Source organism: Globicephala melas, chromosome 9 (assembly GCF_963455315.2).
Source record: "Globicephala melas chromosome 9, mGloMel1.2, whole genome shotgun sequence".
NCBI classification, from domain to species: domain Eukaryota; kingdom Metazoa; phylum Chordata; class Mammalia; order Artiodactyla; family Delphinidae; genus Globicephala; species Globicephala melas.
Window position 1 is genome coordinate 45,559,081 of NC_083322.1, and position 26,895 is coordinate 45,585,975.

The 26,895-nt window shown below is 43.7% G+C and overlaps 1 protein-coding gene and 1 long non-coding RNA gene across 5 annotated transcripts in view; one reads left to right on the forward strand and one right to left on the reverse strand.

Moving 5' to 3' along the window:
• Nucleotides 1-26,895, forward strand: part of NOD1 (nucleotide binding oligomerization domain containing 1) — a 100,104-nt gene that overhangs the window by 58,780 nt on the left and 14,429 nt on the right. For all 4 annotated transcript variants that reach the window (XM_060305466.1, XM_030857455.2, XM_060305467.1 and 1 more), the window contains 7 exons: nucleotides 2,484-2,567; nucleotides 3,858-3,941; nucleotides 5,052-5,135; nucleotides 16,160-16,243; nucleotides 17,147-17,230; nucleotides 19,639-19,722; nucleotides 24,204-24,287. In XM_060305466.1, coding sequence (XP_060161449.1) covers nucleotides 2,484-2,567; nucleotides 3,858-3,941; nucleotides 5,052-5,135; nucleotides 16,160-16,243; nucleotides 17,147-17,230; nucleotides 19,639-19,722; nucleotides 24,204-24,287 — 588 coding nt within the window. The remainder of the gene's footprint in view (nucleotides 1-2,483; nucleotides 2,568-3,857; nucleotides 3,942-5,051; nucleotides 5,136-16,159; nucleotides 16,244-17,146; nucleotides 17,231-19,638; nucleotides 19,723-24,203; nucleotides 24,288-26,895) is intronic.
• LOC115853794 (uncharacterized) overlaps nucleotides 13,886-26,895 on the reverse strand; it is a 30,318-nt gene continuing 17,308 nt past the window's right edge. The window contains exons 3-4 of the long non-coding RNA XR_009565292.1: nucleotides 22,799-22,954; nucleotides 13,886-17,082 (exon numbers count right to left, since the gene is read on the reverse strand). This is a non-coding gene — a long non-coding RNA (uncharacterized lncRNA). The remainder of the gene's footprint in view (nucleotides 17,083-22,798; nucleotides 22,955-26,895) is intronic.

Here is a 26,895-nt window from a genome sequence, read left to right on the forward strand (position 1 = left end):
TTTTCATATTCTTTTCCATTATGGTTTATCACAGGATATTGAATATAGTTCCCTGTGCTATACAGTAGGACCTTGTTGTATATCCATTCTGTATATAATAGTTTGCATCTGCTAATCCCAAACTCCCAGTCCATCCCTACCTTCCCCACCCTTGGCAGCCACAAGTCTGTTCTCTATGTCTGTGAGTCTGTTTCTGTTTCGTAGAGAAGTTCATTTCTGTCATATTTTAGATTCCACATATAAGTGATGTTATATGATATTTGAGTTTCTCTTTCTTACTTCACTTAGTATGATAATCTCTATCTAGGTCCATCCACATTGCTGCAAATGGCATTATTTCATTCTTTTCCATGGCTGAGTAGTATTCCATTGTATATATGTACCACATTTTTTTTTTATATTGGAGTATAGTTAACAATGTTGTTAGTTTCAGGTGTACAGCAAAGTGATTCAGTGATACACATACATGTGTCTGTTTTTTTTCAAATTCTTTTTCCATTTAGGTTATTACAGCATATTGAGCAGAGTTCCTTGTGCTATACAGTAGGTCCTTGTTGGTTATCTGTTTTAAATATGGTAGTGTGTATATGTCAATCCCAAACTCCCAATTCATCCCTCCCCCGCACCTTTCCCCTTTGGTAACTGTAAGTTCGTTTGTGAAGTCTGTGAATCTGTTTCTCTTTTGTAAATAAGTTCATTTGTATGTTTTTTTTAGATTCTGCATGGAAGTGATATCATATGATATTTGTCTTTCTCTTTCTGACTTCCTTCACTTAGTACGATAATCTCTAGGTTCATCCATGTTGCTGCAAATGGCATTATTTCATTTTTTTATGGCTGAGTAGTATTCTATTGTATATATGTGCCACATCTTTATCTGTTCATGTGTTGATGGACTTCTATGTTGTTTCCATGTCTTGACTATTGTGACTAGTGCTGCTGTGAACATAAGGGCACATGTATCTTTGAGTTAAAGTTTAGGACACACCCCATTCTTTTAAGAAGACTTCTCCACTATTGCTAATGAGACTTCTGCTTAGATCTTACTGGGCAGAACCTAAGCACATGTGCCCAGCTAAAAAATGAGGGATTCTCTTTCTAAGTAAGCACAGATATTGGGAGTGACTAGTTGGCTCTGCCACCCCGGGATAGTCATGCAGTGTATGTACACACTGTGCCCCAGCACCAAGGGTGGGTACCATGAGTGGAGGGGTTCAGAGTGTCTGACGTGATCATTTTGATTGGCCTAAAAATCAAGCTTTTACCTCTTCAGCCTTTTACTTATCACAGAGGACAGTGTGTAATAAGTGGCCCAGTTTGGCCCACGGCTTGTGTTTATAGATAAAGTTTTATTAGAATACAGTCACACTCATTTATTTATATATTGGCTGCTTCACTCTGCAGAGCTGAGTGGTTGCAATAGAGACCAGATGGCCTGCAGAGCTTAAAAATTTGTTATCTGACCCTTTACAGAAAAAAATTGCTGAGCTCTGGTCTGTTCCTTTACCCACCCCTGACCCTCGCTCATCCCTCACGCTCCTCCATCTCTGAGCCTTACTCTGTCCCTCAGACTCACCTAAATAAAGGGGTGGAGAATTGAGAAGATCAGGGTAGTCTGTTTATAGAGAGTACCTGGTAGTAAAAAAAATTGTTTTGCATTTTAGCCAAATTAAAATATCCTGCTAGTATAGGGCTTTCAAAGAGCAATCCCCGTACACGCTGGGCCTTGTCCAGGAGATATCCATCATCCTGAGGCCCTCTTTTCCCTCTCCCTCTTAAAGCCTGGCCTGCTGAAGCAGCATTTGCATTAAAGAGGAGTGGGAGAGTGTGGACCTCTCACACTCTCCCTGACCTGCCTCATCCAGCTGTTTCTCCCTTGCCGTTGAACTTCCCGCACAGAACCACACCTCAGGAGCTGTGTCCCTCGATTGACCTTTTCAGGTGGCAAGTCAGGTTTCACACATGCATTTCCAGATGGAAAGGCTCTTGGCATTTTGGGTGGGACAGTTCTTGTGGGGACTGTCCTGCCTTTTGCAGGACCCCTCACATTTCTGGCTGCACTTGCAAGATGGTGGAGCGTCCACTCCCCCAGCCTTATGACCACTAAATGCAGCTCTACACATGTCCAAATCCCATGGCCCCCCGCTGTGCAGTGAGAGCCACATTGACACATAGGCCACCGGCAAATGCAGGATATCAGAGGTGGCTGTCCACACGTGTCCTTCAGGTGTCCCTTGTTGCCCTTGTGTTGAATCAGGGCTGTGCTGTAGCCTTGCCAATGGACTGGTTCTCGTGGGTCTCTCAGCCCCGTGAAGACCAGGGTCTGTAGGGGCTGTGTGGCTGTCTGCTATGGCCAGTTCTCTCGGGGGGACATCTATAGCTGGGAAGACTCCAGGACCTATAGACTTGTGCATCCTTGTGGAATTCATGCTCTTTCACCGTGAGCAGCCGCTCTGATTTTTAACTTTCTTTGCTGTTTTCAGACTCAGTGTGAACCAGATCACCGACAGTGGGGTGAAGGTGCTGTGTGAAGAGCTGACCAAATACAAAATTCTGACATTTTTAGGGTATGTATTTCTCTAGAACACTGCGACAGCTACATGGTAAGAGTACAGAGCAGCAGGAGGTTGCCATTCCTATGGATTACCGGGTGGTTGAGACTGATGGCCCCAGGGTACCAGGAAGAGCACTGAATTGGGAGCCAGGAGTCCTGGGTCCTGCTTTTGGCTCGGCTAGCAGCCCGCTCTGAGCAAGCCAGGAAACCTCACTGAGCCTCAGCCTTCTCATCCCCCTTGTATAACTGGGATCCTAATAGAGTCAGATAGTTTTACAGGTGGGGACTGATTGCTGTAATGACAGAATTCCTGGGGGTATGTTTTACTGACGTGAGAATACTGTTCATGTGGTAGATTTCACTATGGCGGGTCCATGATCTGTCATCCAGAGCCCTTGGGGCAAGACACGAATCAGAAATTAGTGCCCGTGCTACCTAGCAGTGACATGACCAGTGGGATCTAGGGCAGTACCCCATTTTCAGATACTTTAACATTTCTGCAGCAAAAGGTATAAACATTCAAACCAGTTGGGATAAAGACCATGAACAGCTCCACGTCGGTTGCCAAAATAGTTAGGAAGAAGTTTGGGTTTTCAGAGCCTTTGGGGTTTTGGGGTTTGACAGGAGAGACTGTGGGCCACAGCCCCGCCAGCCCCGCCAGCCCCGCGGCTGCCGTTGACTCTCTTGAGCTGGAGCCAGCCCGTCAGCTTCCTTGGGCATCCGTTTTCTCAGCTGTCACATGAGAACACTGAAGCCCTGAATCCCAGGTTGCCTTTTGGCTCTGGAGTTCTGCATGACTGTGGAACACTGGAAACCTGTCTCCTTACCACTTGCAACTCCTTTCTGCCTTATTGTTGAATTGGTGTCAAGTGGTAAAGTGACGAAAAGGTAGACACTGAGTTGGTTCTAACGCTTAGAAACTTTTATCCCTTATAGATGCCAATCGTGATCTTAATCTGAAAGTACCCCTCAACTGCCATTTATCGAGCACTTACACGCAAGGGCTTGGGATGATCTCATACAATCCTCATAACGACCCTGCGAGGGAGCCGTAACTCTTACCCCTGTATTACACATGGAGAAACTGAGGCACAGAGAAGCTCGGTACCTTGCCCCAGGTCATAAAGCTGGGGAACGTGCAGAGTTGGCCTTGAACCCAGCCTGAGACCCCACAGCCCCAAACTCAGCCCTCCACGTGCCCTTCCTTTCTCCTTTTGACCTAGACTTTGTAAGTCAGCAGACAGCCCCCACTCACTTTAAAAAATGGGGTCCTAAATTCTCACAGCCATGCTTTCTCTCAAAGCTTATACAACAACCAAATCACCGATGTCGGAGCCACGTACATCGCCAGAATCCTGGATGAGTGCACAGGCCTCACGCACCTGAAGTAAGTGGGGTGGGCACAGCGAGCGGGGTCTTCAGTAGCTTCTCTTGGTCACCCTTCATCGTTCAAGCAAAGAATAAATGCCACCCTAGAGCTGCCTTCTGCTTGCCCCAGGGCCAAATCAGGACACCTGTGTGTAGAAGGTGAGCTGTGGGTGAGGCTTGGTGTTTGTAAGGGCCCCCTACCATGGGTGGGGCGAGAGTGTGGCATTTTGATTTCATTAACTCCTAACGGGAAGAAAGGCCACAACTATCACCCTTTCTGGAGATCGTTTTCCCCTGAGGAAGTCCCACATTGTCTTCGTCCATTTTGGCTTCTGTAACAAAATACCATAAACGAGGTTGCTTATAAACACCAGAGATTTATTTCTGACCGTTCTGGAGGCTGGGGAACCTTAGGATCGAGGCACCAGCAGATTAGGTGCCTGGTGAGGGCCCAATGCCTTGTTCTTAGATGGTGCCTTCTCACTGTGTCCTCACGTGGTGGTGGAAAAAGGGGAAAGGGAGCTTTCTTGGACTTCACTCCTAAGTCACTAATCCCATTTGTGAGGGCTGTGATGAGTGACTTTATCACTTCCCAAAGGTTCCACCTCCTAGCACCATCACTTAGGGGTTAGGATTTCAACATATGGATTCTGGTAGGGGTAGGGGGAGGCAAACCTTCAGGCCATAACATTGCAGATGAGAGCCTGATCCCTGGCTGTGTCACAGGAATGTCCTGCCAAAGGTGTCAGAGCACCAGCCTTGGAGGAGCCTGGTGATGCTGCCCTGGTGATGGTAACCTACCCCTTGACCATTTGCAGTTGAAGTGGGAACCTTCTGGTCTGCTGATGGAAATGAGTGATGCTCAGAGGTCATTTAAAGAACCTCCGGGGGAACTTGGGTCCCTGAGTCTCTGCAGAGATTGTGACCACCTGGAGAGGAATCACGACTGGCTTTCTTCAGGGCTTTGGGCCCCTCCCTGAGAGGACGCCCAGGGAGGGCTGCTGTAGGTCCCAGGAGAAAGACCACCCCTCCTAGGAGGGGCCAGAGGGGCTCTGTGCCAAGGACGAGGGTGGCTGATGCTGGAGTCCCCTCATAGCTGTAGCTGACGTGTGCACGACTCTCTCTGCAGACTGGGAAAAAACAAAATAACAAGCGAAGGAGGAAAGTGTCTCGCCCTGGCTGTGAAGAACAGCAAATCCATCTTTGAAGTTGGGTGAGTAGAGACGGATGCACACGGGTGTGCGTATGCAGCCTGCTCTGTGTACAGGAGCGCCTGCTGGTCTTTTCGTACATCCATCTAGCCAAAGGACCGCTGGCGCAAGCTGTGGGGCAGAGGCCACAGAGAGCCTCCATCGTAGATGCCCTGGTGGCTGGGCCCCACTGGCTCCTGCGTGGGAAATGTTGTGGGAAGTCCCAGGTTTGACTGCCACTTTAATCGCATGGACTTTATTTAATTCATGCAAAAGGCAGTATTTATCACCACCAGCAAACGGAGGGAGCTAGCAAATGGAGTTTTAGCCCTATGTGGTAAACTTCCTCAGGCAGGTGTGCTTCATTTTAAGATTATATAGTCTCTGGAGGCTTTTAAAAAATGTTTATTTTATATTGGAGTATAGTTAATAATGTTGTGTTACTTTCAGGTGTAGAGCAAAGTGATTCAGCTATACATGTATCTATTCTTTTTCAAATTCTTTTCCCATTTAGGTTATTATAGCATATTGAGCAGACTTCCTTGTGCTATACAGGAGGTCCTTATTAGCAGACGTCCTTGTGCTATACAGTAGGTCCTTATTAGTTATCTATTTAAACACAGTAGTGTGTATTTGTCAATCCCACACTCCCAATTTATCCCTTCCCTGCCCCCCACCTTTCTCCTTTGGTAACCGTAAGTTTGTTTTCTAAGTCTGTGAGTCTGTTTCTATTTTGTAAATAAATTCATTTGTATCGGGTTTTTTTAGATTCCACATGTGATATCATATGATATTTGTCTTTCTCTGATTTACTTCACTCAGTATGATAATCTCCAGGTCCATCCAGGTTGCTGCAAATGGCATTATTTCATCCTTTTTTAATGGCTGAGTAATATTCCATTGTATATATGCACTACATCTTTTTTATCCATTCTTCGTCTTTGGACATTTAGGTTGCTTGCATGTCTTGGCTATTGTAAATAGTGCTGCAGTGAACATTGGGGTGCATGTATCCTTTGGAATTATGGTTTTCTCTGGATATATGCCCAGGAGTGGGGTTGCTGGATCATATGGTAGCTCTATTTTTAATTTTTTAAGGAACCTCCATACTGTTCTCCATAGCGGCTGTACCAGTTTACATTCCCACCAACAGTGTAGGAGGGTTCCCTTTCCTCCACACCTTCATCATCATTTATCGTTTGTAGACATTTTGATGGTGGCCATTCTGACTGGTGTGAGGTGATATCTCATTGTAGTTTTGATTTGCATTTCTCTAATAATTAGTGATGTTGGGCATCTTTTCATGTGCCTCTTGGCCATGATATGATATTGCTTTGGCTATTGTTTGTCTTCTTTGGAGAAATGTCTATTTAGGTCTTCTGCCCATTTTTTGATTGAGTTGTCTGTTTTTTTGATATTGAGCTGCATGAGCTGTTTGTAGATTTTGGAGATTAATCTCGTCAGTTGCATTGTTTGTAAGTATTTTCTCCCATTCTGTGGGTTGTCTTTTTGTGTATAGTTTCCTTTGCTGTGCAAAAGCTTTTGAGTTTAATTAGGTCCCCTTTGTTTATTTTTGTTTTTATTTCCATTACTCTAGGAGATGGGTAGAAAAAAATATTAATGTGATTTATGTCAGAGAGTGTTCTTCCTATGTTTTCCTCTAAGAGTTTTATAGCACCAGGTCTTACATTTAGGTCTTTAATCCATTTTGAGTTTATTTTTGTGATGGTGATTAAAGAATGTTCTAATTTCATTCTTTTACATGTAGCTGTCCAGTTTTCCCAGCACCGTTTATTGAAGAGACTGCCTTTCCCCCATTGTATAGTCATGCCTCCTTTGTCGTAGATTAATTGACCATAGGTGCATGGGTTTATTTCTGGGCTTTCTATCCTGGTCCATTGATCTGTATTTGTTTTTGTACCAGTACCATACTGGTTTGATGGCTGTAGCTTCATAGTATAGTCCGAAGTCAGAGCATAATTTCCCCAGCTCCGTTCTTCTTAAGATTGCTTTGGCTATTCAGGGTCTTTTGTGTTTCCATACAAATTTTAAGATTTTTTGTTCTAATTCTGTGAAAAATGCCATTGGTAATTTGATAAGGATTGCACTGAATCTGTAGATTGCCTTGGCTACCCAAGTCATTTTGACAATATTGATTCTTCCAATCCAAGAACATGGTATATCTTTCCATCTGTTTGTGTCATCTTCGATTTCTTTCATCAGCGTCTTATAGTTTTCAGAGTACAGGTCTTTTGTCTTCTTAGGTAGGTTTATTCCTTGGTATTTTATTCTTTTTGATGTGATGGGAAACGGGATTGTTTCTTGAATTTCTCTTTCTGATCTTTCATTGTAAATGTACAGAAATGCAACAGATTCTTGTGTATTAATTTTGTAACCTGCAACTTTACCAAATTCATTGCTGAGCTCTAGTAGTTTTCTGGTAGTAAGTATCCTTAGGGTTTTCTATGTATAGTATCATATCATCTGCAAACAGTGACAGTTTAACTTCTTCTTTTCCAATTTGGATTCCTTTTATTTATTTTTTTCTTCTCTGATTGCCATAGCTAGGACTTCCAAAACTATGTTGAATAAAAGTGGTGAGAGTGGACATCCTTGTCTTGTTCCTGATCTTAGAGGAAATGCTTTCAGCTTTTCACTGTTGACCATGATGTTAGCTGTAGGTTTGTCATATATGGCCTTTATTATGTTGAGGTATGTTCCCTCTATGCCCACTTTCTGGAGAGTTTTTATCATAAATTGGTGTTGAATTTTGTCAAAAGCTGTTCCTGAATCTATTGAGATGATCATATGGTTTTTATTCTTCAGTCTGTTGACATGGTGTATCACACTGATTGATTTGCGGATATTGAAAAAGCCTTGCATCCCTGGGATAAATCCCACTTGATCATGGCGTATGAGCCTCTTAATGTATTGCTAGTATTTTGTTGAGGATTTTTGCATCTATGTTCATCAGTGATATTGGAGTGTAATTTTCTTTTTTGTGTGGTAATTTTGTCTGGTTTTGGTATCAGGGTGATGGTGGCCTCATAGAATGAGTTTGGGAGTTTTCCTCCCTCTGCAATTTTTTGGAAGAGTTTGAGAAGGAGAGGTGTTAGCTCTTCTCTAAACGTTTGGTAGAATTCTGTGAAGCCACCAGGTCCTGTCCTTTTGTTTGTTGGGAGTTTTAAAAATCACAGTTTCAATTCCAGTGCTTGCGATTGGTCTACTCATATTTTCTATTTCTTCCTTGTTTGGTCTTGGGAGATTGTACCTTTCTCTAAGAATCTGTCCGTTTCTTCCAGGTTGTCCATTTTATTTGCATACAGTTGCTCATAGTAGTCTCTTTTGATCCTTTGTATTTCTGTGGTGTTTGTTGTAACTTCTCCTTTTTCATTTCTAGTTTTATTGATTTGAGTCCTTGCCCTTTTCTCTTGATGAGTCTGGCTTAAAGATTTATCAATTTTGTTTATCTTTTCAAAGAACCAGCTTTTAGTTTCATTGATCTTTGCTACTGTTTTGTTTCTATTTCATTTGTTTCTGCGCTGATCTTTATGATTTCTTTTCTGCTACTAACTTTAGGTTTTGTTTGTTCTTCTGTCTCTAGTGCTTTAGGTTTAAGGTTAGGGTGTTTATTTGAGATTTTTCTTGTTTCCTGAGGTAAGATTGTATAGCTATAAACTCCCCTCTTAGAACTGCTTTTGCTGCATTCCATAGGTTTTGGATTGTTGTGCTTTTCATTTTCATTTGTCTCTAGGTATTTTTTGATTTCCTCTTTGATTTCTTCAGTGATCCACTGGTTGTTTAGTAGCATATTGTTTAGCCTCCATGTGTTTGTGATTTTTACAGTTTTTTTCTTGTAGTTGACTTCTAATCTCATAGCATTGTGGTCAGAAAAGATGCTTGATATGATTTCACTTTTTGTAAATTTACCAAGGCTCGCTTTGTGGCCCAGCATGTGGTCAGTCCTGGAGAATGTTCCATTTGCACTTGAAGAATGTGTATTCTGCTGCTTTTGGATGGAATGCTGTATAAATATCAATTAAGTCCATGTAGTCTAATGTGTCATTTAAGGCCTGTGTTTCTTTACTGATTTTCTGTCTGGATGATCTGTCCATTGATGAAAGTGGTGGGATGTTAAAGTCCTCCACCATTACTGTGTTACTGTTGATTTCTCCCTTTATGGCTGTTAGTATTTGCCTTATATATTGAGGTGCTCCTATGTTGGATGCATATATATTTACAGTTGTTATATCTTCTTCTTGGATTGATCCCATGATTATTATATAGTGTCCTTCTTTGTCTCTTGTAATAGTCTTTATTTTAAAGTCTATTTTGTCTGATATGAGTATTGCTACTCCAGCTTTCTTTTGATTTCCACTTGCATAGAATACCTTCTTCCATCCCCTCAGTTTCAGCCTGTTTGTGTCCCTAGGTCTGAAGTGGGCCTGTTGTAGACAGCATATATACGGGTCTTGTTTTTGTATCCATTCAGCCAGTCTGTGTCTTTTGGTTGGAGCATTTAATCCATTTACATTCAAGGTAATTATCCATATGTATGTTCCTATTGCCATTTTCTTAATCATTTTGGTTTTTTTTTTTTTTTTTGCGGTACGCGGGCCTCTCACTGTTGTGGCCTCTCCCGTTGCGGAAAACAGGCTCCGGACGCGCAGGCCTAGCGGCCATGGCTCACAGGCCTAGTAGCTGCTCCGTGGCATGTGGGATCTTCCTGGACTGGGGCACGGACCCACATCCACTGCACCACCAGGGAAGCCTGAGTTTGTTTTTGTAGGTCTGTTTTCTTCCCTTCCTCTTTTGTTCTCTTCTCTTGTGGTTTGATGACCATCTTTAGAGTTGTGTTTGGGTTGCTTTTTCTTTTGTGTGTGTGTATCTATTGTAGTTTTTGGGTTTGCTGTTCCCATGAGGTTTTTTAATTTTTAAATTTTATTTTATTTGTTTTTTTATACAGCAGGTTCTTCGCCCCCCCCAACCTCAGCAGACATTTGATTGCCAGTTAACTTTATTTATTTATTGGGAATATACATATCAAGTATATAAAATGGAGTTTAACAAGCAATTACAAAGGAAATACTTTGTACAACTACCACCCAAATCAGTAACCCCCAAAACTCCAAATATGCACACCCCCTTTACAACTTCACTGTCATCTTTGTCTGTAGGCAGCATCTAGTTGAGTTTTGCCTTTTTATCTAAACTGACAGTCTCTTTTTAATTGGTATGTTTAGATTATTCACATTTAATGTGATTACTGATTGGATTAAAATCTATTACTTTGCCAGCTCTTTTCCGTTTGGTCCAAACTTTTCTTTGTTTCTTTTTTCCTTTTTCTTGCATTAATGGGGATTTTTTTTTAATGATTACATTTTGTTTCCACTATTGATTTATTACTTATACCTCTAAAATTTAGGTCTTCTGCCCATTTTTGGATTGCGTTGTTTGTTTCTTTAATATTGAGCTGCATGAGCTGTTTATATATTTTGGAGATTAATCCTCTGTCTGTTGATTCGTTTGCAAATATTTTCTCCCATTCTGAGGGTTGTCTTTTCATCTTGTTTATGGTTTCCTTTGCTGTGCAAAAGCTTTGAACTTTCATTAGATCCCATTTGTTTATTTTTGTTTTTATTTCCATTACTCTAGGAGGTGGATCAAAACAGATCTTGCTGTGATTTATGTCAAAGAGTGTTCTTCCTATGTTTTCCTCTAAGAGTTTTATAGTGTCCGGTCTTACATTTAGGTCTCGAATCCATTTTGAGTTTATTTTTGTGTATGGTGTTAAGGAGTGTTCTAATTTCATTCTTTTACATGTAGCTGTCCAGTTTTCCCAGCACCACTTATTGAAGAGACTGTCTCTTCTCCATTGTATACCTTTGCCTCCTTTGTCATAGATTAGTTGACCATAGGTGCGTGGGTTTATCTCTGGGCTTTCTATCTTGTTCCATTGATCTATGTTTCTGTTTTTGTGCCAGTACCATACTGTCTTGATTACTGTAGCTTTGTAGTATAGTCTGAAGTCAGGGAGCCTGATTCCTCCAGCTCCGTTTTTTTTCCCTCAAGACTGCTTTGGCTATTTGGGGTCTTTTGTGTCTCCATACAAATTTTAAGATGATTTGTTCTAGTTCCGTAAAAAAATGCCATTGGTAATTTAATAGGGATTGCATTGAACCTGTAGATTGCTTTGGGTAGTATAGTCATCTTTACAATATTGATTCTTCCAATCCAAGAACATGGTACATCTCTCCATCTGTTGGTATCATGTTTAATTTCTTTCATCAGTGTCTTATAGTTTTCTGCATACAGGTCTTTTGTTTCCCTAGGTAGGTTTATTCCTAGTATACAGCAGGTTCTTATTAGTCATCAATTTTATACACATCAGTGTATACAGGTCAATCCCAATTGCCCAGTTCATCACACCACCACTACCCCCGCCGCTTTCTCCAACTTGGTGTCCATACGTTTGTTCTCTGCATCTGTGTCTCTATTTCTGCCTCCCATGAGGTTTTGATATTGGCAGTCTATATATGTACAAGGTTGTTTTAAGTTACTGGCTTCTTTCCCACCTAGAGGAGTTCCTTTCACATTTGTTGCAAAGCTGGTCTGGTTGTGCTGAATTCTCTTAGGTTTTACTTGTCTGTAAAGCTTTTGATTTTTCTGTCTAACCTGAATGAGATCCTTGCCGGGTAGAGTAATCTTCGTTGTAGGTTCTTCCCTTTCATCACTTTAAATATATCATGCCACTCCCTTCTGGCCTGCAGAGTTTCTGGTGAGAAATCAGCTGATATCCTTATGGGAGTTCCCTTGTATGTTGTCATTTTTCCCTTGTTGCTTTTAATATTTTTTCTTTAATTTTTGTCAATTTGATAACTATGTGTCTTGGTGTGTTCCTCCTTGGGTTTATCTTGTCTGGGACTCTCTGCACCTCCTGGACTTGGGTGACTGTTTCTTTTCCCACGTTAGGGAAGTTTTCAGCTATTATCTCTTCACATATTTTCTCACGTCCTTTCTGTCTCTCTTCTCCTTCTGGGACCCCTATAATGTGAACATTGGTGCATTTAGTGTCATCCCAGAGGTCTTTTAAGATTGTCATTTTTTTTTTTTAAACTGGGCCAACCTTTTTTTTTAAAAAAACCCCACATTTGTTTATTTATTTATTTTTGGCTGTGTCGGGTCTTCGTTTCTGTGCAAGGGCTTTCTCTAGTTGTGGCAAGCGGGGGCCACTCTTCATTGCGGTGCGCGGGCCTCTCACTATCGCGGCCTCTCTTGTTGCGGAGCACAGGCTCCAGATGCGCAGGCTCAGTAGTTGTGGCTCACGGGCCTAGCTGCTCCACAGCATGTGGCATCTTCCCAGACCAGGGCTCGAACCCGTGTCCCCTGCATTAGCAGGCAGATTCTCAACCACTGTGCCACCAGGGAAGCCCGTCTTCATTTCTTTTCATTCCTTTTTCTTTATTCTGTTCTGTAGCAGTGATTTCCACCATTCTGGCTTCCAGCTCACTTATCTGTTCTTCTGCCTCACTTATCCCGCTATTGATTCCTTCTGCTGTATTTTTTATTTCAGTTATTTTATTGTTTGTCTGTTTGTTTGTTCTTTAGTTCTTCAAGGTCTTTGTTAAACATTTCTTGTATCTTCTCAATCTGTGCCTCCATTCTTTTTCCGAGATCTTGGATCATCTTTCTTATCATTACTCTAAATTCTTTCCTGGGTAGATTGCCTATCTCCACTTCACTCAGTTGTTCTTCTGAGGTTTTATCTTGTTCCTTCATCTGGGAAATATTCCTCTGCTGTCTCATTTTGTCTAACTTTCTGTGATTGTGGTTTCCTTTCCACAGTCTGCAGGGTTGTAGTTCTTGTTGCTTCTGCTGTCTGCCCCCTGGTGGATGAGGCTGGTCTAAGAGGCTTGTGCAGGCTTCCTGGTGGGAGGGACTGGTTCCTGCCCACTGGTGGGTGGAGCTGGGTCTTATCCCTCTGATGCACAGGGCTGTGTCAGGAGGTGTGTTCAGCCGGCAGTTGTGTGGTCAGGAAGACTTTAAGCAGCCTGTCTGCTGATGGGTGGGGCTGTGTTCCCACTTGGTTGGCCTGAGGTGACCCAGCACTGGAGCCAACATGCTACTGGGTGGGGCCAGGTGTTGGTGAAAATATGGCAGCCTCCAGGAGGGCTCACACCAATGAGTACTCCCGAGAACTACCGCCACCAGTGTCTTTGTCCCCACAGTGAGCTACAGCTGCCCCCTGCCTTTGCAGGAGACCCTCCAACACCAGCATATAGGTCTGGCCTAGGCTCTTAGGAGAGGTCACTGCTTTTTTCCCTGGGTCCTGGTGTGCACAATACCTTGTGTGTGCCCTCCAAGAGTGGAGTTTCTGTTTCCTCCAGTCCTGTGGAATTCCTGTGATCAAATCCCGCTGGCCTTCAAAGGCAGATTCTCTGGGGCTCTTCCTCCTCCCATTGCCAGACCCCCAGGCTGGGGAGCCTGACGTGAAGCTCAGAACTTTCACTCCTGTGGGAGAACTTCTGTGATAGTTTTCCAGTTTGGGGGTTGTCCACTTGGTGGGTATGGGATTTGATTTTATCACGATTGCTCCCCTCAAACTGTCTCGTTGTGGGTTCTTATTTGTCTTTGGATGTAGGACATCTTGTTTGGTAGGTTCCAGCATTTTTTTCATCAATGGTTGTTCATCATTTAGTTGTAATTTTGGTGTTTTCATAAGAAGAGGTGAGCTCACATCCTTCTACTCTGCCACCTTGTCTCTGGAGGCTTTTTTTTTTTTTTTTGCAGTAAGTGGGCCTCTCACTGTTGTGGCCTCTCCCGCTGCGGAGCACAGGCTCCGGACACGCAGGCTCAGTGGCCATGGCTCATGGGCCTAGCCGCTCCATGGCATGTGGGATCTTCCAGGACTGGGGCACGAACCCGTGTCCCCTGCATTTGCAGGTGGACTCTCAACCACTGTGCCACCAGGGAAGCCCTCTGGAGGCTTTTTAATTCAATTTTTTATTGAAAATACACATAACGAAAGTTACCATCTTAACCTTTTAAGTGTACAGTTCAGTGGCCTTAAGTACATTCCTATAGTTGTGCAACCACATTTGTATAGTTGTGCAACCATCACCATTATCCATCTCCAGAACTCTGTCTTGCAAAACAGAAACTCATTCTCCCCTCCCCTCAGCCCTGGCAACCACCTTTCTATAGTATCCTCTGTTCCTGTGAATTTGACTACTGTAGGGAGTCATATAAGTGGAGTCATACAGTATTTGTCTTCTTTTGTGACTGGCTTATTTAACTTAGCATGATGTCCTCAAGGTTTATCCATGTTGTAGCATGTGTCAGACTTTCCTTCCTTTTTAAGGCGGTGTAATAGACCATTCTATATATATACCACAGTTGTTTATCCATTCATCTGTCAGTGGACACTTGGATTGTTTCCACCTTTTAGCTCTTGTGAATAATGCTGCTATGTACATGGGTGTACATGTATCTCTTTGAGACCCTGCTGTAAATACTTTTGGGTACATACCCAGAAGTGGAATTGCTGGATCACATGGTAATTCTATTTTTAATTTTTTGAGGAACCACCATATTGTTTTCTGCAGCAGCTATACCATTTTACATTCCTACTAACAGTGCACAGGGGTTCCAATTTTTCCACATCCTTACCAACAACTTGTTATTTTCTGGTGTTTTGATAGTAACCATCCATATGGGTGTGAGGTGATATTTCATTATGGTTTTGATTCAGGAGACTACAGCTTTTCATAGAGTTACGATTTTTTCTCTGATTCTAGAAGAGACATAGATAATTTTATTTGTAAACTATGGAAAATGTGAACAGTATAATGGAGATCATCTCAGAAATAATTATTGTCAACACTTGAGGTCAGGTAAGCTTTTTTGCTCTCATGCAGTTTATGTTCTCTCTATACTATTTTTTTTTAATATGGTAGACGTCAAACTATCTGTACAGAATTTTATTCTATCTTTTTTCACTTAATCTCATGTCATGAGTAGTTTTCCACTTTATTCAAAGTTTGATACCATGCAGTTTTATCTAGTACACACACTTTTTATGCAAAATGCTGAAAACTCTCATTCTGGGGTTTCAGAAGCCATACCAGCAGGGACGTCAGCAGGCCGCTTGCCTGGTGAGAGCGTGTAGCTGAGGCAGCCCCACTTCTGTGGTGAGCCTGGCAGACTTGCTTTCTGTAGACAGTGACCCTCAGCCTTTTAGGAATAGCTGACTCTTATTATAGGCTCAGCACTGTTTGGAGTGCTTTGCATATATTAACTCACTTAATCCTCACAACAACTCTATGAGGAAATGCTCTTCTTATACCTGCTTTACAGATGAGACTAACACCTCAGAGACTATGCATTACCCAAGCACGCCCAGGTGGTGGGGGGCAGGGCCAGGATGGGAGCCCAACGTCTTACCATGCAGACCCTCGACTTAGCCAGATCCTCTAAGGCTTTCTACTGTGGGGGAGAGAATATGGCTTGTCATGGCACCTCCCCACCCAAACTGCAACAATATGAACAACATGGTTTGGTCACCTCCTCTTTACATACCAGGGAAATTGCCGATAAGTTTTCTCAGTGTGCTTTCTGATCTTTGCTTCATGCAAGACCGACTATGTCTCCAAGCATGTCTGGCACCCCTGCACAGGGTCAAATGGATATTGGGTCTGGCACCGCCACAGGCCTTCCTTTCATGCTGCCACCAACCTGTATATCCTGCAGGTGACATTTCAGGGATAGTTGTGAGCTTAGGCTCTGACTGACAGCTCTCCAAAAGCTCAGGGGTGAGACTTGGTTCCTAATTGTGCAGCTGTCTGATTTGACTTCTGTTCACAAGCCTTCTACTGCTTTTTTTCCTCCCGAGCAGCTCACTAAGGGGCTGGTGGAGGGATTCATCTCCAGGCCACAGCTCCAGGGATGGAGCAGAAACATCTGCGTGTTGAGTATACACGCCATGGCCATGAGCAGAAAATAAGGGATGAGCATGAGGTAACTTTCACTGTCTTCCCTCTGCCCTCAGGATGTGGGGCAATCAAATCGGTGATGAAGGAGCAAGGGCCTTCGCAGAGGCTCTGAGGAACCACCCGAGCTTGACTAACTTGAGGTAACTGCTGCCTTCTGAGAACTGCCGTCTTCAGGGCCAACCTGGTCACTCCGTGTTCCTCTTGTTTTACCAGAGGAGGAGCCAGGGGAAAGAGGGCGGCTGGCATTCCTAACAGGGAAGGTATTTGTGTGTGTGGTTTTTCTTTTTCTTTTTAAAAACGTTTGTATCGACATAGAAGAGGCATACAGTTAAGTATATTATGCTTAAGTTTTCAGCTCTGTGATGTGACATGTGCACACACCAGTCAGATCAAGACTAGACGTTGCCAGCCCCTCTGTAGTCTTCCCGTGCCCCTTGGGGGTTGGGGAGGAATTCTTCAGTCCAGACAAAACTGAAAGACACTGGGCCACAGATTCCTGCCCCCTCCTCATTTCTCAGGATGGTGCTGGGACAAGAGGGGACCCTTCACCTCTGTAAACAGACTTGGTCCTCCCTGGCCCTCCTTTAGGCCTCTGGCCAAATCTCTGAGACTCGGGGGTCTCCTGGTTGCCCGTGTCCTTCCTGTCACTGACAAAGGGTTAAATACGGTGGGGGCAGTAGCAGAGTTCCTTCCATACAAGAACAGAGGAAACTTCTCCAGGCCTCCCCGACAGGCGCCTGTAAGGTGTCAGCCTCCGAAGCAGAGCTCGCCAGGCGTCCTCAGCCCGTGTGACCAGGTCTTGCCATGTTCATTTCCTGTCTGGCCTCTCCTCGAGCAGTCTGGTGATTTGGCCTCGTCCTGGGCTCTGGAGCAGCAAAGGCTGAGTGGCTGCTGGTGAGGCTGGCACTTACGCTTCCTGCTTCAAATCAGCCCAGGCAGGAACCACGTCCAGGTGGAGTCTTGCCAACTGTTTTAGTTGCTGAAACCAAAGCCAAATGTAGACGTGTTTTTAATAACCTACCCCAAATGTTTTTCCTTCCTAGTCTTGCATTCAATGGCATTTCTACAGAAGGAGGAAAGAGCCTCGCATGGGCCCTGCAGCAGAATGCGTCTCTGAAAATATTCTGGTAATGACCAGAGTCATTTTGAACGGTTGGGTCTCAGGGATTCTTCCAAAGACTGTGCACAGCCTGGAATCTTAACTGAAAGAGTGCCTCTCTGTTGTAAAGGCTCTAGGCCTTTCCTCAAAGGAAGGTTTATAATTTCATTTCCTCCTAGAGAAGAAAATAGCCATTCCCAGAAGCACAAACAAGTACAGAATGGGTGGAATGGGTCCCAGGAACATGAGTTTGAGACCCTAGCCTTCTTTGCCCACCCTAGGCCTCAGGAAAACCAGAAGGCTAGCTATTCTATCAGGATATCCTCGGAACACCCTCAGATATGCCTTGAGGAGTCCAACTTTCATGCACTTGTCTCAGAACTTTCTCCCTTCTTCCTCTTAAACTGCCTACCCCCCGTGCAGCCTCCTCTGTCCCCAGGTAGTCACATCAGGACTTGGCCTTCATGCTCCAGCTCACCTGTCACGGGAAGCCCACAGCCCTCGCTCCCTCTCTGCACTCCAGGGCCACTAGTTAACTGTGTGTTACCTTCTGAAAGTGATGCTTTTTTTCTTCCTTTTGGTTGTTCCTTTTTTTGGTCATTTACCGTATTTTTATTTATTTACTTGCCTGTATCATAAATTGCTTCTGGGAAAGGAAGTTATATTACATGTCTCTGTATCTTCCTCATGAGATATTGGCTACATTAGTTAATGAAAATGTCGTCATTATGAGAATTCAGATACTAGACCTGCTGGCCAGTAAGTGCATTTTCCTTTTTCCCTCAAAAAAATCTTTTCTTTTAAAAGATTTTGAAAAGTAATACATGCTTTTTTGAAAAAAATATAATACACTGAAGTCGGGAAAGTAGGAAGTGAAAGAACCTCCTCCCTCATGCTTTCTAAATATAATCTTTTACTTCTAGCATTTGAATGTATATTCAAATAAATATCGCTTTTCTTATGAAACTGAATAGCATTTAGCAAGTGACTAAAGAAAAAATATCTCAACCATATATTGTACATATCTGACATGTCCTTTTATGTCAGGGTTTCTCAATCTCAACACTGTTGACATTTGGGTCCAAATAATTCTTTTTTGTTGAGAGGCTGTCCTGTGTATTGTAAGATATTTAGCAGAATCCCTGGCCTCTACCCATTAGATACCAGTAGTAACCCCTAATTGTGACAGTCAAAATTGTCTCCAGACATTGGCAAGTGTCCCCTGGAGAAGTCACCCCAGTTGAGAACCACAGGTCTAGAGGGATAATAATAATGTCAATCCCCAAAATCTCTTGAGTACTCACTGTACATCACACATTGTTCTCAGCCTTTTCCATGTATTAACTCATTCTCACAACTGTGTTATGAGGGCTGTACCATTACTGTTCACATTTGCTGGTGAGAAAACTCAGGCCCAGAGAAGTTCAACCACGTGCTGTGGTCGCCCTGCTAGTAAGCCATTGCCAGCCGGCATGTCTGGCTCAGAGCATCTTGAGCCCCATGCTCTTCTGCCTCTTTCTTTATCCTACCTCATTCTCTCTAAAGGTTGCACAGTGTCCCTTGAATGTACACTCACAATGTATTTTGCTGGCTGCCTCTACTGATACTGAAATTTGTTCACATCTTATGTTACGACCGAAAAGACTGCAACCAATACTGCATGTATAGAACCTGTGTGTAATGTCTTTGCACACCATAGGGTGGATTTCTAGACGTTGAATTGTTGGCCCAAAGTGAAACACATTTAAAGTGTGGATAGACACTACCAAATTGCTCTTCAAGGAATGATTTTTTAAATGTTCTTTATATTCATTTCTCCTTCCTTATTTATTCTTTCATCCACTGGCACAACAGGGTTTAATTCTCTTTACAACCAGGAACTTCTAGCCCTCTGTACTTTATCCAGACCACTTCCTGCTTTTACGAACAACTGAGAGACTTCCTGAACTTTCAGTCACAGAACTCGGGTCCTTCATAAGTGGCCTCGGAGCAAAGTGATGAACACATTTTAACGCGCAGTCGGCAGGCTTTTCTAGGTCTTCATCTGACTGAGTTTAGTAACACACTGTCCGTGGTGTTCAAGGGATCTTAACGGCTGGAGACCCGAGAAGCAGGCACTGGCCCCTCGCTTTCTGTGGGCCCGTCTTCTGAGAGATCTGAGGGCTCAGCAAGGATGGGGAGGGAGTATGGGCTCCCCCGGCAGCAGCACGGCTAAGAAGTAGGAGCTTGGGTGAAGGGTTGCACTAGAAATGAACCTCCGTTTATTGTCTGTGGGGCTCAGAGGCTGGCTTGGAGCCTGGCTGTTTGCTGGGTTCTCAGCAAGTGATGAGCTGCATAAGATGCAGACGCCGGGGCTGGGATCCCGCTTCTGTGAACTCAGTGGAGAGTGGGTGCCAGGTAGCGCTGTCCTGAGTCGACACTTCCTTTCTTTTCCAGGCTCACCAAAAATGAACTTGATGATGAAGTGGCAGAGAGCTTGGCAGAGATGTTGAAAGTCAACCAGACGTTGAAACATTTATGGTAATTCAGATTGAAACACTGTGCTTTTTAAAAAAATATTCTTTGAGATATACCTTTTGAAATATTTTTTGAGATTCACATATCATAAAGTCACACTTTTTAAGTGTACAGTTCAGTGGTTTTTAGCATATTTATAAGGTGGTGCAACCATCACCACTATCTAATTCTAGAACATTTTACAAAACTACCCACCTCCCCTACCCGCCAGAAACCTGTACGCGTTAAGTCATCACTCCCCATCCTTCTCCTCCCTTAGTCCCTGGCACCTGCTAATCTACTTCTAGTCTCTATGGATTTGCCTCTTCTGGGCATTTCATAGAAATGCAGTCATACAATATATGACCTTTTGCTTCTATGTTCTTTCACTAGCAAAAGTTTTCAAGGTTCACCTACATTGCAGCATATATCAGTACTCCATTGCTTTTTATGGCTGAATGATATTCCATTGTATGGACAGTCCATGTTTTGTTTGTCCATTCTTCAGTTGGTGGACATTTGGGTTGTTTCTACTTTATGACTATTATGAATAATGCTACTGTGAACATTCGCGCACATGTTTGTATGTGAAATGTTTTCATTTCTCTTGGGATAGAATTGCTGGGTCATATGGTCACTCTGTTAAATGCCAAACTGTTTTTCAAAGTGCTTGTGCTATTTACATTTCCACCAGTCATGTATGAAGGTCCCCATTTCTCCATGTCCTCACAAACACTTGCTATTGTCTGTCTTTTTTGGGTAATGCCATCCTAGTGGGTGTAAAGTGGTATCTCATCATGGGTTTTTTTTTTTTTTTTTTTTTTCGGTACGCGGGCCTCTCACTGCTGTGGCCTCTCCCGTTGCGGAGCACAGGCTCCGGATGCGCAGGCTCAGCGGCCATGGCTTATGGGCCCAGCCGCTCTGCAGCATGTGGGATCTTCCTGGACCAGGGCATGAACCCGTGTCCCCTGCATCGGCAGGCGGACTCTCAGCCACTGCGCCACCAGGGAAGCCCTCATCATGGTTTTGATTTGCATTTCCCTGACTGCTAACAGTGTTGGGTGTCTTTTCATGTGCATATTGGCCATTTGTGTACCTTCTTTAGAGAACTGTCTCCACATCCTTTGTCCATTTGTAAATTGGGTTATATGCCTTTTAATTGCTGAGTTGTTAGAGTTCTTTATATATTCTGGGTGCTAGACATTTACTAGATACGCGATTTGCAAATATTTCTTCTCTTTCTGTGAGGTTTTTCACTTTCTTGAGAGTGACCTTTGAAGCACCAAAGTATTTAATTTTGATAAAGTCCAATTTATCTATTTTTTGTTTAGTTGCCTGTGCTTTAGGTATCTTAGTAAGAAATCACTGGCTAATCCAAGATCCCAAAGATTTCCTTTAAGTGTTATAGTTTTGCTCTTACATTTAGGTCTTTGATCCATTTGGAGTTCATTTCTGTGTATGGTATGAGGTGTTAGGGGTCCAGCTTCATATTATTGCATGTAGATATCCAGTTGTCCCAGCACCACATGTTGAAAAGTCTCTTTCCATTTTGAATGGCCCTGACGCTTTTGTCAAAACTCAGTTGACCATAAATCTGTGAGTTTATTTCTGGACCTTCTATTCTAGTTCATTGAGCCATATGTTTATCATCATGCCAGGACCACACTGTCCCGATTATTGTAACTTTGTAGTAAGTTTTGAAACCAGGAAATGTGGGTCTTCCAACTTTGTTCTTCTTTCTCAATATTGTTTTGACTATTCTGGGTCTCTAGCATTTCCATGTGAATTTTAGATCACCAAGTCAATTTCTGTAAAAACAGAAAACCCCCCAAAAACCCAGAGTGTGCTACTTTTACATCTGTGTTTGTTTTATTCCTTTTCTTTCTGACCTGTAGACGTTCTTTTATGCCCTTCCCTAGGTGTCAGGCCAGCCCCTTCACGAGAACAGAGCTAGAACAGGGCTAGAGAGTGACTCTTAGCTCTTGGTGCCAGTACAGACTACACTGTCTGCAGTGAAGGTAGCCAGTGGGCATATGTACCTGAGCACTGCCAGGCTTTTTACTTCTCCTCCTACCCAGCCTCTTGCCAGGTCTAGGCTTCAGGCAGCTCACCCTCCCCCCAGCAAGGTGTAGGTGGTGGCAGTGTTTGCAGCTTTCCAGAAGGGGTGATTAGGAAACAGCAGAATTTAACTGAATGCAGAACTCAGTGCCCACTTCCAGGTTCTATTTTTGCTCCTTTTGCAAAAATGTCCAAGTCACACTGTGGCTGTGCTTACCAGAAGGTCTCACCTCTGCCACTTGGCCCAGGAGCCCCAGTCTTTGAGAGATGTGGCGGGGATCACTGGGTCCTGGCTGCAGCACAGCCACCGAGTCCTGTGTGCTTGGGCAGGAATGGTGACAAGAGCTCCCTTCCCCTGGGCGCCATGGTAGAAATGATGAGAACTACTTCATACACATCCTCCTATTGAAATCTCACACACCCAGGGTAGCGGGGTTCTCTTATAGTTATTCCCATTTTATAGATCAGGCAGCTGAGGAATAGAAAGCTTAAGTTTATTTCTTCAAGGATCTGCAGCTGAGAAGTGGGGAGTGGGTGTATGTATATGAGGAGAGCTTTTAACCAGGATGCTATACTGCCTCCTTAAGGAACTGGCTTAATTTCTATAATCTCATTAGTCACAGTAATATAGGTCATTATCTTCCTGGTACACAGCTACCTTCTTGGATCAGTGCCCAGAATTTCTAAAGGTCAAGTTCAATAGTAGCCTTATGCTACAAATAGCTGGGGGGTGAGGAGTGAACCTGTGATGAAGCACAGACGTATCACTGACTTGTGCTGCTCTTTCCTGGGTGGGTTAGACGCATGGCTTCCCAGGGGAGCAATTTGGGAATTGCCCAGGCTTCCCAGCTATATCTGAAATCTTTGCTTCATTAGAATCAATGCCACCCAACATAATGGGGTATACTCTTAGAGGCCCCATTATTGATGCTTTTCCACTGGGACCCATGAGTAGCAGCAGAACTGTTCTTCCTCCCTCCATCTGGGACGACTTTGTTTCCCCCAAAGAAGAGAATGGCCAGCTCTTTAAAAAATACTTAACTTTAAAAACTGCCTTGCCTTTCTCCAGCCATCTGGAAGGAGACATCAGACTGCCTGTTCCCCAGATGTGTTCCTTAGAATTTGTTGTTCAGACTGGTAGTCTCCAAGAATTTGTTGTTCAGACTGGTAGTCTCCAAACATTTTTGACTGGGCACCCCTGCAGTGAAAAATGTCAAGCACACATGCATACATACATGTTCATATATTAAATTACCTACATATGAATATACAGATATATTATGCTCACTATAAAAATACACAGAAAAGTTAAACATTTAAAAAAATTTTACTTAAGTGTAGTTAATTTACAGTGTTGTATTTAATTTCTGCTGTACAGGAAAGTAACTCAGTTATACATATATATATTCTTTTCCATTATGGTTTATCACAGGAGTTTGAATACAGTCCCCTGTGCTATACAGTAGGACCTTGTTGTTTATCCTATATATAATAATTTGCATCTGCTAATCCCAAACCTTCCCTCCCCCTTGGCAACCACAAGTCTGTTCTATTTGTGAGTCTGTTTTTGTTTCATAGATATGTTCATTTGTGTCGTATTTCAGATTTCACATATAAGTGATATCATATGGTATTTGTCTATCTCTTAATGACTTAATTTGCTTAGTACGATAATGTCTGGGTCCATCCATGTTGCTGCAAATGGCATGATTTCATTCCTTTTTATGGCTAATAATCCATTGTATATATATATATATATATATATATATATATATATATATATATACACACACACCATATCTTCTTTATCCATTCATCTGTCGATGGACATTTAGGTTGCTTCCATGTCCTGGCTATTGTAAATAGTGCTGCTGTGAATACTGGGGTGCACGTATCCTTTTGAATTATGGTTTTCTCTGGATATATGCCCAGGAGTGGGATTGCTGGATCATATGGTAGCTCTATTTTTAGTTTTTTAAGGAATATCCATACTGTTCTCCATAGTGGCTGTACCAATTTACATTCCCACCGACAGTGTAGGAGGGTTTCCTTTTCTCCACACCCTCTCCAGCATTTATTGTATGTAGACATTTTGATGATGGCCATTCTGACTGGTGTGAGGTGATACCTCATTGTTGTTTTAATTTGCATTTCTCTAATTATTAGCGATGATGAGCATCTTTTCATGTGCCTCTTGGCCATCTGTATGTCGTCTTTGGAGAAATGTCTATTTAGGTCTTCTGCCCATCAGAAAAATTAAACATTTTAAAGCATGTTCTTTATTTTCATGGATCTGATCGACACAATCTCAGCAAGATCGAAAGTTAAGGGGACTCAGTTCTTCCCCTGACCCTGTCTCTTATCCCATCGTATCCTTCCAACCCCCTAATGAAGTGGGCAGATTTAATCCAGTATTACTTGATACAAAAGATATATTCTTCTTTCAGGCTTATCCAGAACCAGATTACAGCCAAGGGGATTGCCCAGTTGGCAGATGCATTACAGAAGAACACTGGCATAATGGAGATTTGGTAAGACCAATCTACCACTTGTAATGATAACAACAACGATTATTTACTCAGCACCATTTACTGTGTGCCATGTACAATGCAGGGCACTGTCCATTTATCTCCCATCTTTCCAACAATCTGTAATGTAGGTAGTATTGTCTCCATTTCACAGATGTAGAAACTGAGGCCCAGACCAAGGTCACACCTAAGAGAAGCTGAAATTCAGCTCAGACTACGACTCTATAGTCAGGGCTCTCCTCCCCAGCCCCCCTGTCCTGCCTACTGTCCTGGGTTGCACGGGGGCAGACAGACTGGGAAAGGGATTCCCACTGAAAGTTAATCACTCTGGGACTCATGAGCCTGAGAGATGACCATGCTGGCCCAGAGTTTAAAGCATGTTCTTTTCCTTCTCTGGGCTTCCAGGCTGTATTTGAGCTGATTGTACTCTTTTTCGACTTCCTGTTTCTGTTATGCTAGCAGAAGGAAGGCATGTGCTCTGCTTTGCTGCAATGTTGAGCCCCATTTCCTTTCTTGTGCCTCCTACGGGACACACAGCCCCGAGGTAGGACTGGGCCTGTAGCATATTCGGGGGTGGGGGAGTGTGTGTGTCCCATTAGTGACAATGGTTACACCACTGGGTTAAGTGCTAGGGAAACAGCAGTTAACTGGACAGAAAGGTCCCTGACTGCCTCAGAGTACTGAGGTAACCGAGCTGAGAACAGAGGGCTCCGTGTCTCTGAATCCAGACCCCCAAGTGCTCTGGAATTTGCTATCTACCCGAGGCCTGGCCTGAGACAGCCCAGCAGTGTGTGAGGCTCAGACCTGCATGGGAACCATGACACAAATCCAGGGCCCCGTGAGGACAGAGACCACAGGAGTTCATGCTACCACTGTGGGCCCTGAGATCCACGGAGCAGCCTCACGGTGAGCCAAACCCTCAGCTCAGGGGGTAGTTGCTCGTTAACTACAGTTCTTTCTTCATGACTGGGGAGAAGAATTTCACAGCCAAAAACAATGGAGCAAGGTACAGCTACCTCCCTGACCTTTTTAAATTTCGCTTTAGAATTTGTTAGTGGACCATAAAATTGGTTTGGTGGGTTGCAACCAGCATTATTTAAAAAATGAAACAGAGCCAGAATGCTCTGTGCCTAGTATGAAATATTCTTTCATAATCTCATTTCAGATGTGGGTGTGTACGTATACACAGATGCTGGTTCACAATGTAAAATGTTCTTATTTGAGGTCACAGTCAGAAAAACATTTGAAAACACTGTCCTAGAGTAGAAAGCCCAGCTCCAAGGCAGACCGATGGAGAGGCTGTGGCATGTGTGCCTTCAAGGCCGAAGCCCGCTGCTCAGCCCTCAAAGGCACTGGAGAGCCAGTGGGATTTTAGTTCGCGTTAATCTCCAACCAACCACCCTCAGCCTGTGATCCTTTCCTAGAACCACCCCGTTTCCTGCTGACTCTGTTGTTTGAGGACAGCAGGCAGAGGAGGGGAGCAGAGAGGAGGGGAGGCCAGGCTGCAGGACAGTCTGTGGACTACAGCTGGCTTCCACCCTTCTCAGGGGCTGGTGAGGATGGTTGTAAGGATATGCAGCTGCTTTAAGTCCGTCAAGCTTGAAATGGGCCTTTGTCACCTACCAACAGACAACCGCTGTTCCTACACAAGGAATTATTTGTGTAGGACCAGGTGTCGATCTTCAAGGCATGCTCTGCAGAGCCTGAAAGCGGCACTGGTGTCAGGGAGGACTCGGAAAGAGGACAAGGAGGAGGGCTCGGGTGCTGGCCCAGGAGTATCTTTACTTCAGCCCCTGGCTCAGCCCAGGTGTCTGACTCCCTGGGACTGGGCTCGGTGAGAGTGCTGGCTGTGTTGGCCCTGTCCAGGGGTTGAGCCAGCAGGGGAGTGGAGATGAGGGAGCAGCTCTGCCTGGGGCCACACTGGCACAGATGACCTTGGACCATCGCTTTGGACTCATTATCTGTACTGACATTTATTTCTGCCTTGTCCCTGTCCAAAAAGAACCTGAGGTCTGAAGTCCCTCAGTCTTCAAAGACAGAAGTTAGCAGTGTTCAATGACCTGGTATTGTAAATTATAGCATTTACTGCACTCCATTGTAATAGCTTCCTGTGAAGGAGCTACAGTCTAGACGAGACAGCCTGAGGGTAGGGCCTGTGTCATGGTCACTGCTGAGTCCCCAGGGAAAGCACCGCATCTTCATTTGTTGAACAACGAAGTGCTTGTGTGCCAGGCACGATGCTGGTACCAAGAGTCCAGTGGTGAACAAAATGGACCTGCCCTCATGCGTGTACCCTCTAGTGAGGAAGACACAGTTAAGAAACAAATCATTCAAGTAACTATTTAATTACAATCATGATGAGTGCTAGAAAGGGGAAAGCTAAGAAGGGAACCTAATACAGATGAGGTTTCAGGGAAGGTCTCCCTAAGGAAGTGGCATTTAAACTGAGCCATGAAGGATGAATACGAGTTCATCAGCTGAAAGTGTTCCAGGTGGGGAAACAGTACGTGCAAAGGCTCTGAGGCATGAAAAAATATGGTGCCCTTGAAGAACAGCAAGAAGCAGATGGGCCTGTGGTTCAGACAGTGTGGAAGAGGGAGCAACAGGAGGC